This window comes from Hyperolius riggenbachi, chromosome 7 (genome assembly GCF_040937935.1).
Source record: "Hyperolius riggenbachi isolate aHypRig1 chromosome 7, aHypRig1.pri, whole genome shotgun sequence".
NCBI lineage: Eukaryota > Metazoa > Chordata > Amphibia > Anura > Hyperoliidae > Hyperolius > Hyperolius riggenbachi.
This window is the reverse complement of record NC_090652.1, coordinates 294,534,007-294,551,529: the sequence shown is the minus strand read 5'-3', so window position 1 is coordinate 294,551,529 and position 17,523 is coordinate 294,534,007. Positions and strand designations below refer to the sequence as shown.

General features: G+C 45.4%; 1 protein-coding gene across 6 annotated transcripts in view; it reads right to left on the bottom strand.

Moving 5' to 3' along the window:
* The window catches only part of WNT6 (Wnt family member 6), a 155,169-nt gene that overhangs the window by 13,851 nt on the left and 123,795 nt on the right, over positions 1-17,523 (bottom strand). For all 6 annotated transcript variants that reach the window (XM_068245987.1, XM_068245989.1, XM_068245988.1 and 3 more), the window contains one exon: positions 8,133-8,437. In XM_068245987.1, coding sequence (XP_068102088.1) covers positions 8,133-8,437 — 305 coding nt within the window. The remainder of the gene's footprint in view (positions 1-8,132; positions 8,438-17,523) is intronic.

The following is a 17,523-nucleotide window of genomic DNA, read 5'->3' as shown; positions in this document are numbered from 1 at the left end:
CAAATTATGTTCACAAACCAAGGTTCCACTGTATAGTAAAAAAATAAGCAATTTTATTCATTATGTTATTTTCACTACTCTTTGAATGTCATAATGAAGAAGTACTTCTCTGCTGTTAGAATAAGCCCCAGCGCATATTTGTGTAACTAGCGTGAAGTTGTGCTCCATCTCAGCAATGCAACACATTTTGATATCTGCAGCGACATCATGGCACTCTCTGATGGAGGCAGGAAATTTGGACGCCCATTATCAATAAAAGTTTGGGCATAGTGCCCATTGAAACTATCAGCATAAGTATGAAATTTGGGGCATCCGATAACTAGCGGGCACTAGGCTGCCCGCAATGAAAAATGCTGCTACAAATAGCAAGAAATAGTTTCAATGGACGCATATGAGGCGCCTGACAATAATAGGTTTTTCTGCGGCAGTTAAAGGGGTTCTCCGGTACATAAAAAAAAGCTAAAACTGACCCTTACCTGGGGCTTCTATCGGCCCCCTGTAATGTCCCACGCCGTCCTCAGAAGCGCCGTTCCCCGCCTCCGGGCTAATTATTCGTCTAACTAGACTAATAGAACTGCGGCTGCGCGGCCGTGCATGTGCTCGCTCCTCTGCGCGGCAGCGGGAGCTTACTGCGCAGGTACAGTACAAGAAAACTTAGTACTGCGTCTGTGCAGTAAGCTCCCGCTGACACGCGCGGGTGCGAGCACGCAAGTGGCCACAGCCGCAGTTCTATTCGTCTAGTCAGACAATGGCGGGGTACGGAGCATCGGAGGAGGAAGGCGCGGGACACTACAGCTGCTGGGGGCCGATAGAAGCCCCAGGTGTCAGTTCTAGCTTCTTTTTATGCACCGGAGAACCCCTTTAAGGTTTGACGTCCGAGGCGGGAGGAATCTTGAGGTTAGCCATGAGGGAGGGTTAAGGTTAGACATAAAGGGGGGGGGGGGAGGGTTAAGGTTAGACATGGGGGGGTTGGTTAAGGTTAGGCGTCGGTACAGATAGGGTTAAGTGTGAGAAGTGTTTAGTTGTAGTAAAATATCTGTATTATTTACTGATATTTTACTATTGTAATTGCCAATTTAACAATGTAGAATTTTGGTAAATTTACCAATATTCTACTTGCTGAAATTGGGCATCCAAATTTCCTTTCTCCTTTTTCATCACTCTGATGCCCACACTGAAGTGCGGTGCAGCCATGTGTCCCGGCAACACACTGTTGCATGCATTTCAGCATACCTCCCAACTGTTTGAGATGAGAGAGACACTTAAGCCACGCCCCTGATCACGCCCCCAGCACACCCCTAGTCATGGATCATAAGAAAAATATGTTGTTTTATAACTGAAACCACACTGGTCCTTCCTATCCTGGTTCATTTTCCTTCATATTAACATTTGAAAATAAGAAATATCAATTTAAAGGATGGGAATAAAGTTTAGAGTCAAACACATTTTTTCAGTAGAGAAATACATATATTTACATAGAAAGAGGGACAAAGTCCTGAAAGAGGGACAAATTAGGAGGAAAGAGGGACAGAGCTCCCAAAGAGGGACTGTCCCTCCAAAAAAGGGACAGTTGGGAGCTATGATTTCAGTTCATCACCACAGAGAGATGTGGAGGCTGCCATATTTATTTCCTTTTAAACGATACCAGTTGCCTGGCAGTCCTGCTAATCCTCTGCATCTAATACTTTTATGCTGAGCACACACTATGAGAGTTTCTGGCCGATTTACTGTCAGATCGATTATTTCCAACATGTCCGATCTGCTTTCTGATCGACTTCCTAGCATTTTCCGATCGATTTCCATTCACTTTAATAGGAAATCGATCGGAAAATGCTCAGGGATCGATCGGAAATCAAATCGGACATGATGGAAATAATCAATCTGACAGTAAATCGGACAGAAAATCCCATAGTGTGTACCCAGCCAGCATTAGCCATAGACCGTGAACAAGCATGCAGATCAGGTGTTTCTGACTGAAGTCTGACTAGATTTGCAGCCTGGTTGCTTGATTCTTCTCTGAACATTGTAGCACATAACACAGCTTTACTGTTCATTGCATTTTAGAGAGTTCACGCCAGATCCGGTGACATCACCAAATGACCTCTCCCTGTAAGCTATTTAGTAATCATTTTGCCCCTGGCACCCTTGATGACCTCCTCCTCCTCCTTATCAAGTTGCCAGGGTAAGTTCTACCCCTCTAGAGTTACCAGCCAAGCCCTGTGCTTACATGCAGAGCACTCAACGGGAAGCAGTGCTGGATGCAAGGTCTTTACTGCCCTCAAACGAAGCTCTGACGTAATCCGTGATGTCATTTCCTGCCACAGAGAAAAACTGGGCACGGACACTTTGCATTGAGATCATTAGCATATTCAGTAGTGATGCATTGTGGGAGACCACAGTCGCTCAATTAAAGCTGAATTATTTCAAATACCTTCTGTTTTAATTAAAGAGACACTGAAGCCACTTTAAAAACTGAATTTTACCTGTTAATATGACCAGTGCTAAAATGCCGCATTCCCGCAGCAGAACGAGGGTTTTATAACCCCCAAATCCTGGGGCAAATTTCCACGACTTTCAAAGTCGTGGATTTTGCTGCCTGGGGAGGCAGAGCTTAGCGCTGTAGCTCTGCCTCCATTCGCGTCAATCCTCCACGGATTGCCACCTCTCCCCGCCCCTCTCAGTGAAAGAAGACAGAGAGGCGGGGAGAAGCGGGGATTGACGCGAATAGAGGCAGAGCTACAGTGCTGAGCTCTGCCTCTACCAGGAAGCGCTTCCCGGTTTTTTGCCTTGGTGATTTGTAGGTTATAAAACCCTTGTTCTGCTGCGGGAATGCAACGTTTTAGCACTGGCCATATTCCTTAAAGAGACACTGTAATGAGAAAAACGTCCCCTGGGGGGTACTCACTTCGGGAGGGGGAAGCCTCAGGATCCTAATGAGGCTTCCCCCGTCCTCCTCTGTCCCACGGGGGTCTCGCTGCAGCCCTTCAAAGCTGGAGCGACAAATATGACAGCCTGTTCAATATTTACCTTTCCAGGCTCCTGCGGGGGCGCTGTTTTGGCTCTTCTGACGGAGATAGGCGGAAATAGCCGATCTCCGTTGGGTCCGCTCTACTGCGCAGGCACAAGAGACTTGCGCCTGCGCAGTAGAGCGGCCCGACAGAGATCGGCTATTTCCGTCTATCCCTGTGGGAAGTGCGGAGCCTGCGCTGGAGCCACGGAGGTAAATATTGACATCGCCGCTGCTCCGGAAGGATTTTCACCGCCACCGTGAGACCGAGGAGGACGGGGGAAGCCTCAATAGGATCCGGAGGCTTCACCCACCCGAGGTGAGTACCCCCAAGGGGACGTTTTTTCGTTACAGATTTTCTTTTAAGCTAAATAACAGGTAAAATCAAGTTTTTAAAGTGGCTTAAGTGTCTCTTTAAGAAGGCAAACTACACTGAGCGTTACTTTTTTTAGTAGGAGGGCTTTTAGTCCCCTATAGTTTTCTAGTAGTTTTGGGTCACCCTGAGCTGCTTGGGTATTGTGAAAGGACACATGGAAATAGAGAGAAGTACAGAGGGAAATGGAGGCATTCAGAAACCAGCATAGACAGGAGACGTGGAGAAGGTCAGGGCGGAGGTGGGGGAGAGATAGATTGCTGAGATAAACCTGGATGCTTCTCCCCTGGAATGTGTCTTCTTGCCCTGCAGGCACACACCGGCCAACCCAGGAAACAGGAATTCAGCATGGCCAACAAGGCTGCCATCTCCTCCTCTATCTCTCCTGGCTAATTCATTTGTGATTCACACAAGGACTTCTCTCCCAGCTCTTTCATTATAACACCTTCCTATCTTCATGGGCGAAAACCACCAGCCTGAGACACGTCAGCCAATATCAATGGCCAGAGAAGCTCCAGAGAGGACTTTGAGTATGACTAGACATTACAGAGGTCTCCCTCACTTTAAATAGAACCTGAAGCGAAGATAAACTTATGAGATAGTGAGTTGTATGTGTAGTACAGATTTCCAGGCCAGGAAGAGTTAAAAAAAACTTCAATTATCTATGTAAAAGAGCTTCTCTGAGCTATTTGCCCCAACTTGGTAGAATACAGTCCTGTTTTCTGGAGCATTTAAACAGCCAAGAAACAGTGAGAGACAGCTTGAGAAAAGGTTTTACTGCAGGAAAGTTCAAAGCGTCATTATTTCTGCTTTGTTGTATAAGTTAAAAGAGTAGTTTAAAACCGCAAATGTGACAGAATGATACAATGCTATAAAAAAAACAACTAAAAAATGAAAATTTGAGACTTTTCTTTGCTGCCAATGTTCTATGCATTATCCGTACTACACATACAATTATTATTATATAATTAATTATATCGTCATCATTTTTTTCGTTTTTCGCTTCAGGTTTGCTCGAACCACTTCAGCCTACAGGTGTTTTCACCTCAAGGACGGAAGCAATTTTCCCCCGTCAGCGCTCCGCCTATTCATTCGCCAATAACTTTATCACTGCATCATATGTAAATGATCTATATCTTGTTGTTTTTGCCACAAATTAGGCTTTTTGGAGGTTATTCTTGTTTTCAGCAATTACTTTATCTTCTATGAAGATTTATTGGGAAATACAAGAAACAAAAATACACAATTTCTCCAATTCCATCCCCTATAGTTTTAAAATAAGTGGCTGTCACAACATTTACATGATGTCTCTAGTACAATGTATGGCGACAATATATTATTTAGAAATAAAGGTGTCTTTTTTTCTGTGTCTTGGTTTTTTGAATTCAGCCCCTGATTACAAGGCCTCATTTGCTATCATAACAGTAATATACCTACATGACATACATATTAAAAAAGCTGAGTCCTTAAAGTGGACCCAAACTAAAAATACAAGATTTCAGAAATAAAATCTATTTTCTAAATTATAACAATAAATAGCAACCTTTTTTCAGCTGCATGATGACAAATATAAAATATTTTAGATTTATTGGAGAAGCCCCTCCCTTCCTTTCATATTCATATTATTTGCCGGCAAATAATCTGGCAAACTGGTGGAGTAGATGGTGTCCAGCAAAGGAGGAATTGCTAATGGCTGCCACCTGTATAACCCGAGTTATGTAAAGAAAAGGGTGAAAAGCATGCACTGAAATGCTCATAGGCTTGAAGGAGTGTTTATTTATCTTTGTATGTGTCAGAGTGGTGCAACTAAATATTTTGACTTAAAAAAATGTTTGGCTTGGGTCCGCTTTAAGGCGACTATTTATGTATTTTTAAAAACAACAAAAACATTTTTTTTTGTTTTTTTTACTGAATTTGGTAATGGGGTGGAGAGTTTAATTCATTTTTAATTAAAATGTAGCCTCGGTGTATTTTTACTATTTCCCCAGTAGATGGCACTAATATCACCATGAAGAGTTTCTAGGAAGCATTATTTATTTATTTATTTTTTTGCATACGTCACTCTGGTCTCACTATCATGAATGGACATGGCCCTTGATTGGGGGCGTCATGTCCATTCATGCAAGGCACTGTGATTGGAACGGGGAACATCAGTTCCCCTTTCCCAATCTCCGCTGTATAAAGACCGCCGGTAATGAGGGGCAGGCACGCACACATGCACACGCACCCGCCGAGGAAACACTGGATAGACCAGAGAGAGGAACTTTAACCACGGATTAAACTGCATTTCAATCAGTAGCTGATACCCCGTTTCCCACGAGAAAATCTTTACCTTTTCTCAAATAGATCATCAAGGGGGGGTTTGTGTGGCTGATATTGTGGTGAAACCATGGTCCTGACAGTTTCCTCCCTGTGGACCCCATTGCATTGTGGGAAATAACTGCTTTTTTTTTCAACTGCAAGCGAGCAGTATATCTTTGTGTATAGAACTCTCAGTAACGAACATTCCGTACAGATCACCTGGCAGAACTAAAGATGTCACCACCAGGGATAAATGTCAGACTGTAAATCAGAGCGAGGAAAGCTTTTACAATGAGCAAACACTGACTAAATAATCTATAAATGAATATTGTAAAACAAAATAAGCAATTTTTTTCATTATGTTATTTCCACTACAGTTCCTCTTTAAGTAGCTGAGTGACTCCATGGAACTCCTCCTGCAGCGCTGATATGTGATAAGAGATTAATCATGGCTGGGGCATGCAGTGCACACTGAAAAGCGATACGAGCGGCTAAAGTTTCTATTTTAGAATGTATAAAGTACATCACAACACAACAAGCTAAATACCTAACATAGCTGTCTGCTAGTACCTAACAAATATGCCCGCCCATCAGCGTGACATCACATATTTTGACAGCGTTTGACAGAGGAATGCGCCAAATCAAGGAGGGTGAAATGCATATAGGTACGGGGAGAGCAGGATAGTATGTATATCTTCAGTATATTGGAATGCTCGGGTTTAAAGGGTCAACCCAATCAAATGGTAAAATGGTGGCAGTGGAGACAGGTCATTATATAAAAACGAGAATTCCATCAAGTGTACTTTGATTGCGCTTTCAAAAGGAGAAAAATGTGTAATTTGTACATTGTAAAAAAAAATAAATAAAAAAAAAATGCCCCTCTAAAAGTTAGCTGCTTGTGTTTCGGTATTAGTCATAGAAAGACTCCGAGGACATAACAACAAAAGTTGTTTAACCCCCTTGGCGGTATGAAAAATACCGCCAGGGGGCAGCGCAGCAGTTTTTTTTTAATTATTTTTTTTTTAAATCACATGATAGCCGCTGCTCAGCGGCATCCCCCCAGCCCCGCCGATCGCCTCCGGCGATAGGCGATCAGGAAATCCCGTTCAAAGAACGGGATTTCCTGGAGGGCTTCCCCCGTCGCCATGGCGACGGGGCGGAATGACGTCACCGACGTCAGCGACGTCGGGACGTCATTGGGAGACCCGATCCACCCCTCGGCGCTGCCTGGCACTGATTGGCCAGGCAGCGCTCGGGGTCTGGGGGGGGGGGGGCGCGCGCCGCACCGGATAGCGGCGATCGGGCGCGCGGCGGCGGCGATCGGGGTGCTGGCGCAGCTAGCAAAGTGCTAGCTGCGTCCAGCAAAAAAAAAATTAAGTAAATCGGCCCAGCAGGGCCTGAGCGGCACCCTCCGGCGGCTTACCCCGTGTCACACACGGGGTTACCGCTAAGGAGGTTAAGAAACACTGAAGTCTCGTAAAATATGGCTTTTTATTGCAAAAAGCTGTTCAACGTTATTGTCCTAACTAAAACGCAGCTTACCCGCAGCTGAAATCTAGCTAAATCCCCCCAAATTCCCCTTGCAAAATCCACGACTTTCTTGGTCGTGGATTTTGCTGTTCTGTGAGCTTCCGTGTGAGGCAGAGCTATGAGCTGCAGCTCTGCCTCTACACGTGTCTGTCAGTGCGTATCTCCGCCTCACCCCCTCTCAGTGAAGGAAGCCTGAGAGGGGCAGGTGGAGATACACTATTGCTGGAGGACAAATTACGCTGTTTTTATAGTAATTTGGGTACATTCTTTCGATGGCGCCAAATTATTGTCTGAGCTCCACTATAGCTGGAATTCACATTACGGCCTATGGCAGCGCATGGTGCGTCCAAATTTCCCTGCACTGTTTTGCGCTCTCTCGAATCTCTGTGCCCACCTAATTAGTTATCTGTGAGAGCTAAAGCACATTTGAAGTGAGAAAGATATGGAGGCTGCCATGTGTATTTGCTTTGTAGACGCAGACTGGCTGTCCTGCTGTTCCCGCTGGTGGCTCCATGTGGCGGCATGCGCGGCTTTCAAAAAACTGAACCGTGCATGCGCAAGACACTTGCGTCGATGGGCGTGTGATCAAGCCAGGTGCCTGGAAGGGCCGTCCATGCGCAGTTGCACACGACTTCAGCCAAAGTCGCCACTGATCTGCCTAAACAAACACAAAGAAGTGAATTTCTTCAGCAACTCTGTGTGGAATAAAGACTTTTCATTGTGTGCTGCACAAGAGTTCAGGTCCACTTTAATTCAAATTAAACACAGCTTTGAATTGGACAAATTGAAATCCACAGGAAGTACCTTTTGATTTGCCCTGTTCCAAGCTGCACTTATTTTGCATTATATTTGCAGGCAAGCCAGAATTATTAGCCTCTTTTATGCCATCCCTACGCACGATAACTTTTTCTTTTTCCTTACCAGACGTCCCGCCTCGTTGTTATGAAGATCTATTAGGGTCCTTATGTCGCTCTTCCCCTTCTTGCGTTTGGCATCCATGAACTGGCGTGACTTCTCGTATCCGAACTCCACGTCATCTCCGCAGCCTCCCCATTCCCAGGCGGAGCCATCAGCTCCAGGGCCAATTGCCAGCGGGGACGGGGGGCCCCAGTTTCGTGTCACCTCGCATCCGCACTGCATCAGCTCCCCCATGCTGCAGGCTTGGGTCACCGTGTGGATGACGCCGGCGGCCGTTATGGCGTAGACAAACGCTGTCTCACGGATATCTGCAGGCGACAGAAAACATGAAATATCTTATATGCTGGATACACATTCTTTTAAAGAGGACCTGTAGAGAAAATAACATGATGAATACAATGGCTTATTTTTTACAATATTAATTTATAGATAATTTAGTCAGTGTTTGCCCATTGTAAAATCTTTCCTCTCCCTGATTTACATTCTGAGATTTATCACTGGTGGTGACATCTTTAGTCCTGCCAGGTGACCTGTGCAAAATGTTTATTACTGAGGCCGGTTTCACACCAGCAACCAGCGTTTAGATGCGGTGCGTTCGGATGATCGCACCACACTGCTAAACACAGGCTTTAGAGATACTGGCGGTAATGTAACTTTTGGCAGAAAGCCAAACTATAAGAGCGGCTCTCTAGCGCTCACTTCCTGTGGCGGAAATATGCATTGCAAGAAAGTGTATTGACAAAACATGCTACTGCAACGTGCTACATTTTTATATATCTGACTTTTGATCAGCGTATGTTGCTGCACATGTTGACCCATAATGCGCTGATGCTTTTTTTTTTTTTTTAAATCAGAATTTTATTGTGTTTTTCAATTTTAAACAGGCCAAGAAAAACAGTCAAGAACAATGACAATGACTCACTGTACTCAAGATGTTACAAGAATTTGAAATATTACACAGATCCGCCGTGAACAAATCTTACATAAGGCCTTTGGTTACCTTTGGTATCCACGCCGTCGCGAAGTTACTGCACACATTGAACAGAGGAAAGGCTCCGACGGTCCATTACCACCCAGGACCACCCCCACTGCCGGCCACAGAGGAGGAGCAGGTTGCCATCCAGGGTCATTTGTTTGGGTGTTTACCCAAGAGATGCTTGCTTTTCATCACTTTATAGTAAGTGGTTTTTAATTCTTACGTGACTTTTTATTATAAGTTTTAATACACTACGGAGCGCTCCTCCTACTTTTTTCCTTTAATTTCTGCTTTCTACATACAATATTCAGGAAGGCAGAGATCTCATTCCAGAATCCAGCTGTTTGGGGGCAGTCCCAAATACAATGGTATAAATCTGGTGTAAATCAAACTAAACTTAGGGCACTGATTACGGTGGTGAGGAGGAGGTTGAGTGTATCTTATGTTAAAAGCGTGTTTCGCCCTGAACATGAAAAGAAGATGCGACCCCCTCCATCTCTCATTTAATGAAATTTTCCTATAGGTGTTATTCCCTTCAATGATTTTTTTCCCCGATTTGCACATCTGGGAATATTTTATCTTGTCAAAAGTAGAAAAGTGAAAAACATCCGGCACTGCAGCGATTACGCATTGCGTTTATTCCAGACTGTGCTCAAGTGGAATGCATACAGCAAACAGTACAATATGAGGAACAGTACAGTCCAACCATGGGTGTGTTGAGTGGCAGTGGGCGCAGGGTGTAGTTCGGGCAGCCTAACGGCCGTTTCGCAGGGCGGTGCTTCTTCTGAGGCTCGTCCACCGTGGACGAGCCTCAGAAGAAGCACCGCCATGCGAAACGGCCGTTAGGCTGCCCGAACTACACTCTGCGCCCACTGCCACTCAACACACCCATGGTTGGACTGTACTGTTCCTCATATTGTACTGTTTGCTGTATGCATTCCACTTGAGCACAGTCTGGAATAAACGCAATGTGTAATCGCTGCAGTGCCGGATGTTTTTCACTTTTCTACTTTTGACAAGTTACAATGCTGCATTGGGTCATCCTGAGCACGCAGATCAGGTTCTCATGGGATTGAGGTTACAACGCATCCTGTTACATCTTAAAGGCCAATCCTCCAGGGAGTGCCGGCCGCTACATAGCTTGCCTTCTCTGTTTTTCAATGGGAATATTTTATTCCACCCTTTAAAAGCGCTGATGCTTTTGCGTCAGATGCAATACTTCCAGGTGCATCACAATGCATCAGGTATGAAATGTCCCATAGACTTTCATGGCTTTAGCATTTACCCTGCGTTAAAAATGGGTAACACAACGCAACTAAAACGCACCAGTGTGAAAGGGGCCTGAGCGTTCTATGCACAGACGGAGATGCTGCTTGCTTGGCAGATGGAAAAAGCCGTTATTTCCCACAATGCAAAGAGGGAAGTCACACACAGCAAACTGTCAGGACCATGGACCTGACATCACACTGTGGGAGGGGTTTCACCACAATATCAGCCATACAGATCCCATTGAGGATCTATTAAAAAAAATTGGGATGAAGTTCAATCCTCAGTTACACTTCCTCTTTAAATCTCCACCTGTCATTCCGTCAAACCATCCCGCAGATTAGAAGCAATATATTTTCTACAAGCCCTCAACCAAACAGGAGCAAATTGCATCTTCTTGTGTTACGCGGCGTCTCTTCCGCTCTTGGCCGCCGTTCATACGCTCGCGTATTCTGGGATTGCCAATTGGAGGGAGGTTGTGCGCCGCGGCATACAGCGATCGTAACAAGATACGGCCAAAATCTACGATTTATTCTCATTTAATCTCTCAGTAATAACATTGAGCCCATTCTGAAGACACAAAAGCTTCTCTTTCAACAGTCCAAATACAAATCAAATACAAATGACAGTCTGCAGCCATTGCTGCAACCTGGAATATCACACAAGGTGTGTGTGTGTGTGTGTGTGTGGGGGGGGGGGGGGGGGGGGCAGGGAGAAATCCTGACAGTTTCATTGGATCAGCCATAGAATAAGAGAAAGTTTTGTCATTTAAACTATTTTTTTCTTTTGTTTTTCAAAAGTATTCAAAGCACATTTTTATAGCAGCTTCCAAATTATGGGACGTAGAGTTATGTATCCTGAGGGCTTCACAAAGGGCTGGACTTCTGGAAAGACCACAAAGGCCCGGGCCTAGGGCAGCTTCTATATAAGGGGTCACCTGGTAGTGGAAGAGGAGGCTTTAACCTCCCTGGCGTTTTGATTATGCGCAGCCACACGGCTGCGCATGGTTTTTTAAACCTAATTTTTTTTTGTAATCATGCAGCTAGCCTAGCGCTAGCTACATGATACCCCCCTCCCTTCCGATTGCCACCCACCCTTCCGATCGCCGCCGGCACCTATGCCCGTCAGGAAATCCCGTCCTGAACGGGATTTCCTTCAGGGCTTTCCCCATCGCCATGGCGACGAATGGAACGACGTCATCGACGTCGTGAGGTCATAGGGAGTCCCAATCCACCCCTCAGCGCTGCCTGGTCTTGGGGGCTCTATTACGCGGCAGATCGTCGGCGAGCGGCGCCGATCGGACATCAAAGTGCTAGCTGCGTGTTTAGCCTGTGCAGTTCTGAATTACTTGGCACCGCTCGAGACAAGTTCTGGAAAAGTATTCGACGCAGGGGTCGAGGACCAGGGACAGGGAATGGGAAGTACACAGGTAATGCCTCTGCCTTTGAAGCATGAGGTCATGAGTTCGACTCAGGAAAAAAAAGGGGGGCGTCTCGAGCAGCGAGACAACGAGCAGCATTAGAAGTATATGGAGGAGGCAATCTAGCCCACCATGGGCTTAATTATTTTTTTCCACTATAATATAAAGTACATATAGTTGGATTACTCAGGATTCTTTTGTTTAATATATACTAGAAGTACATTTTATTCCAAACTTTTTAGGTGCATGTAAAACACAGCCAACCTACAGTGTGTGTAACAGAAATAATTAGACAGAAGTGTCACGTTTTCCTGCTAGTGAATGGATTAGTGCAGGTGTTCAAAATGACAAAAACAGCTCTTGTTATGTGCAGCTAATCACTCTGGCAGCATGGTGGGAAGTTTATAGGCAGTCTGTACTCAAAACGCTAATATTACTACTGCCACGGTTGCAAAGCTTGGCTGAAATGTGCTGAGGCAACCCACTCATTTATTGATGGCCATTGTAGAAGGTACAGAAAGGACAAAAGACAGATTTGTCAAAGTTTTTAGAAGGAATTTTTTTTGGGGGGGAAACTCTCTTGATAGGTTGTCAGCTTTGTCATCTGAAGCCTCAGTCAGCTCTGTCCTCGTGGAACCCCTCGCTGTATTCCAGGAGCGCTCCGAGCAAGTCTCGGCTCAGCTGCCGGCGGTCCGGACAGCCTTCAGCTCCCACCATGTTTGTCTTTCGTGCGCTGAAGAGTCTCTGAAAGGTCCACAAGTCGTTGAAGGATCCTTCAGCAGCTGCCCCAGGCAAACTGAGGAGTCAGACACCGAGCAAGGCGTCAGGGACATTCCACACACATCATGCTCACTTAACAGACTCCCTCTGCATGTCCATCAAACTCCCCACTCACAGGAGAATACCTTCCATGGGGGACATGGGGAGTTACTTGCGGGAGAGACAATGGCAGCACACTCTGCAAAGGGGGCAGCTTTACCCATTTCTGCCCAACTTAACCCCAAATTGAATGAGGTGATTCATATTGACAGTATATACATTTTACATCTAGAACTTAAAGAATAGTTAGTGCCCCAAAATATATGTACCACCCCCTCCCCCAGAGCCGGGACAAGGTCCTCCAGCACCCATGGCTGAGACACCAAAGTGCACCCCTCCATCACCAGCCGTCACACACTGATTGCTATTAAACTGAGAGGAGCACCAGGGCCCTCAACTCCCCGCACACACCTTAATTTCTAGTGATCTGGCTTGCAGTCACTGCCATGTATCCCATTTTCTTATTCCTCTCTGCTCCAAACACAATAGGGGAATGATAGCTGAGTGAGCTATGCGCCCCTCCTACACTGCAACCTGTGGCTGGAGCCTCTCTTGACTTTGCCTCAGCCTGGCCCTCTTAACAAAAAGTCCCTATATATCCCCCCGCCCCTTTTTTCTTCATTTTACGTGCTCTGGGTACCTTTGCCTAACTGCAGGAACTGTGTAGTGCCAGCAGGATTGTGGGAAGTTTTTTTTTTTTTTTACTTAGCTACAGTAACATGCTTATTTCAGCATGCAAATAACAGAAAACTTCATATTTCTGATAAGATAAGGGCACTATGACCAGAAGGTAATTGAATCCCTCCCCCCCCCCCACCACCGCAACCACCACCACACATACACACACACTTTGAAAAGTTTACACAGTAATAAGCCGAACCAGAATCACATTGTATTCACCCCCAAAATTCTGCATGAAGCTTGCTTGCGATTTATGCAAATTGCAAACGTGGCATAGGGGTGACTCAGTGTGTGACTCGCCTGAGTGTGACTCAGCCTGTTGTGAAGGTGATGTTTGCTGTGGGAGGAGGTGCAGTAAGGTGTGGCAGTCGGGAGGAAAAATTGCAGTATACTGTAGGTAGCCAGATTAGGCCCCAAATATAGGTATCCCCCAAGTATAGATAGCCATATAAGCCCCCCCCCCCCCCCCCCCCCAGTATAGATAGCCAGATTAGCCCCTGAAGTATAGGTAGCCAAATTAGCTCCCCAAGAATTGGTTACCCTCCCAAGTATAGATAGCTAGATTAGCCCCTGCAGTATAGGTAGCAAGAGTTATCCCCTCAAATATAGATAGCCCCTCCCCGTCCATGACGCTTGCTGTGGCCCCTCTTATCGCAGGCCAAGATAACCGATCCCCCCTTGGCTGCGGGCCTTGTAGCAGCTGCTATGGTGGTCCCTACACTACTGCAGACCAGGTGCTCTGAGAGTGACCACTAACTACATGCTTGTTCCTGGCTAGGCTGTGACTGAGCCAACACTGCAGCCAGAAAGATCAGCAGGACAGCCCGGCAACAGCAAAGTAGACCTGAACTCTTGCAGAGAACAGAAGGAAAACAGAGAGAAATGCACTCTGTATGTATTTAGAGAGTTTAACCTGTCTAATTCCCCCTCCTCTGTGGCTAATCACAACTGTAATTTGATCTCTTCAGCTGTGTCAGCTCAGGAATATCCTTTGCCAGGACAGAGCAGCTCATTTGTAAACACAGGATGCTAACCCTACGTCTGCTTCCATGAAAGTAGACACAATGAAGTATTATTGCACGAATTGTATCATCTGTAACAAATACATGTTTTTCTTTAAAGGTTATTATGCTGTTGCTTATCGTTTAGAGCAGAGAGGAAGTTCTGAGTTCAGGTCCACTTTAATATGACAGCCCTATCCCTATCCCTCTCACTACAGGATCTACTTGACTGAAGTCCATTTCCATGATTGCTTCCGCCTTCCTCTGCAGGTTGTGTAAGAGCGAGCGTGCTATTTCTGTGCTGTCCCAGCGCTTTTAATAGGCACCCTAAGACCCCGTATTACTGGGTAATTTACCTGCAGCGGGCCGGAAGCTCGCGTCTCCTCCACCCATCTCATCACAGCGATCTCTCCTGTCTCTCTGCTTATGGGAAGATTCCCCCAGACAGCTGACCTCTGCCAAGTCATCCAAATCAAATGCTACCTTTGCCAATTCATTTAGCAGCTAAAAATATCCTCCGTTATTGCAGTGCCGGGAGCGGCAGAGGAAGTGGTGGCATGGGAGCCGGCGGAGTCCCCCGATTACACAGCTATTAAACCACTTAAGTGCCATGGTGAAGAGCCGCTACATACAAAACACCGGTGCCAGGATAGAATGGCCCACTTCACGGACGCAGGCCTCTTATTAATAAGGCACTCTACTGTATACTATAACAATAATAATACACTTAGGCTCTTATTAAAGAAGTACTATATATAACTTACTTAAAGAGTAACTGTCGGGCATAAAATCAATTCTTTATTTTTATCTGGTAATAAGGATGCTAACCAGGCAATCCAAAAGTTAAAATCGATAATACTTTTCTTGTTGATAAATGATCATTCCCCAGTTTACCCGACTATTTGGTACACACAAAATTTGGTACGCAAAAAGGAAGTTGCAGGGCATGCTGGGTTGTCCATTTTTGCTACTCTACTTCCCCCTCAGATGTAACTAATGCAGCCTGATTGTCTGAAGCCTCTTTCCCTCCTGTTTTCCCCTCCCACACCTCTGTTCTTTTCTGATTGGCCAATATTTCTCATGCTGACACAATGCACTTTCTATAGTGGAGGGCGGGCAATGCATACACAATCAGGCAGAGGGGAGTAAGGGAGGAAATGACATCAGGATTGGCTTCAAAATAGCCACACTTAAAATGGAAAATGCTAAGAAGGATTCTCTCTTTTTTTATTGTAGAAAATTCACTAAAATCAAACCGTGGACAGTGCAATACATATGTTATATTATGTAAGTTTTTTCTGAGATAGTATGGCTGACAGCTCCTCTTTAAGGTTCAGCACGTTACCATAACAACCCACACGATAACCCGGTAACGCTTGTGGGGCTTATGCCTGGTACACACGATTCGATTTTCTGGCAGATTTACTGCCAGATCGATTATTTACAACATGGCCGATCTGATTTTAAGTCGATTTCCCATGCACTTCTATGGGAAATCGATCGGAAATCAGATTGGAGATTTGGGAAATAAATCACTCTGGCACTATATCTGCCAGAATATCTCATTGTGAGGACCTAGCATAAGCATAGCTCCCAACCTTCCCTTTTTTGGAAGGACAGTCCCTCTTTGGGAGCCCTGTCCCTCTTTCCTCCTCATTTGTCCCTCTTTCAGGATTTGTCCCTCTTTCTATGTAAATATATATAGATTGTTCTACTAAAAATGTGTTTGATTGACTGTAAACTTTATTCCCATCCTTTAAATTGATATATTACAAATTTTAAAATGTTAATATGAAGGAAAATGAACCAGGATAGAAAGGACCAGTGTGGTTTGAATTATAAAACAACATATTTTTCTTATGAATTCTTTATGGTATGCCTGACTAGGGGTGTGACAGGGGGCAGATCAGAGGTGTGGCTTAAGTGTCCCGCTTTCTCATTTAAAAAAGTTGGGAGGTATGCATAAGGGTTAAATGGCAGTGCTTCCCAGCGGTAGTAACGGTAAAATGGCAACTTTACCATCAGTGACGTAACTACAATTCATGAGGCCTCCCAAACTTTGATGGCGCCCCCAATGGTCACACCCCTTCCCCAGCTCCCTTTGGTGACCCTCACCACCTGAAGGCCCATCTCACAAGGGTCATAAAATAGGTGTGGTCATCATAATCTTCACACCCCTAACAAGTGTAGCCACAGAAACAGGGCCGCCATCAGACATTTGTGGGCCCCATATGGGGCAAACCTACTGGGTCCCCCTCACTCCCCTCTGCCCCCACATGGCAAATCTTTAAAGACCTGAGCACACTAAAGTCCATGTGTCAGCTTTTCACGCTCTCACATGGCTGGGAGCATTCTGAGTGTGCTTAAATCGTTAAGATTGTAATTGCGCTTGCACAGAAGGCTCCCAGCTATGGGAGCACTATGGAGGACCCGCATGGCCCGGAATAGTGCACAGTGCCCTGCAACCCAGCTGGATTGTCACTAACTGACTAAGGTAACTCTAGGATGAGCCTCCCAGCACCTCTCATCACATAAATGGGCAGCCTATGTGTGGCACTGTTTGCTGGGCCCCAGATTCACCTGGGCCCTTTACAACAGTCCCCCCTGTGATGTCCTGAAGGCGGTCCTGAAGGCGGTCCTGCACAGAAACACCTGATCTGGAGTACCAACATGCATACAGCCTCTGGGTCACTAGGAACTATCTGGGTATTCTGCACCTATCAAGAGTATTCTGCACCTATCAAGAGTGAGTGGTCCAAGGAAGGTCAACCAGTGAGCAAGCAAAAAGGACATCGTCGAACACGGCCCATTGATGTATGTGGAGCAAACACTAGCCTATGTAGGCCGATCGCGTAGAAGAACTATTGCAAATCAAATTGCTCAAAACCTAATTTTGATCATGACATAGATGCTTGCTGCTTATAGGTTTTCCTGCTGACCTCTGTTCACAACCAAAACATCTACAATGGGCACATGATCATCAAAACTGGATCATGAGACAATGGAAGAAGGAGGCCTGGTCTGCGCAATCATTGTTGGCCTCCAAATTCTCCAGAACTTAGCCTCATCAACCGTCTGGAGGCTCCACCTCACTTACAGGACTTTAAGAATCATCTGCTACTAACATTTTGGTGTCGAACTTTCTCAGGTCTTGGGAATTGATTTAGGTTTTTTGGTGGGTAACTCATAAAACTATTCACTACAATATTTTTTCAAAGCCTCAATTTACAA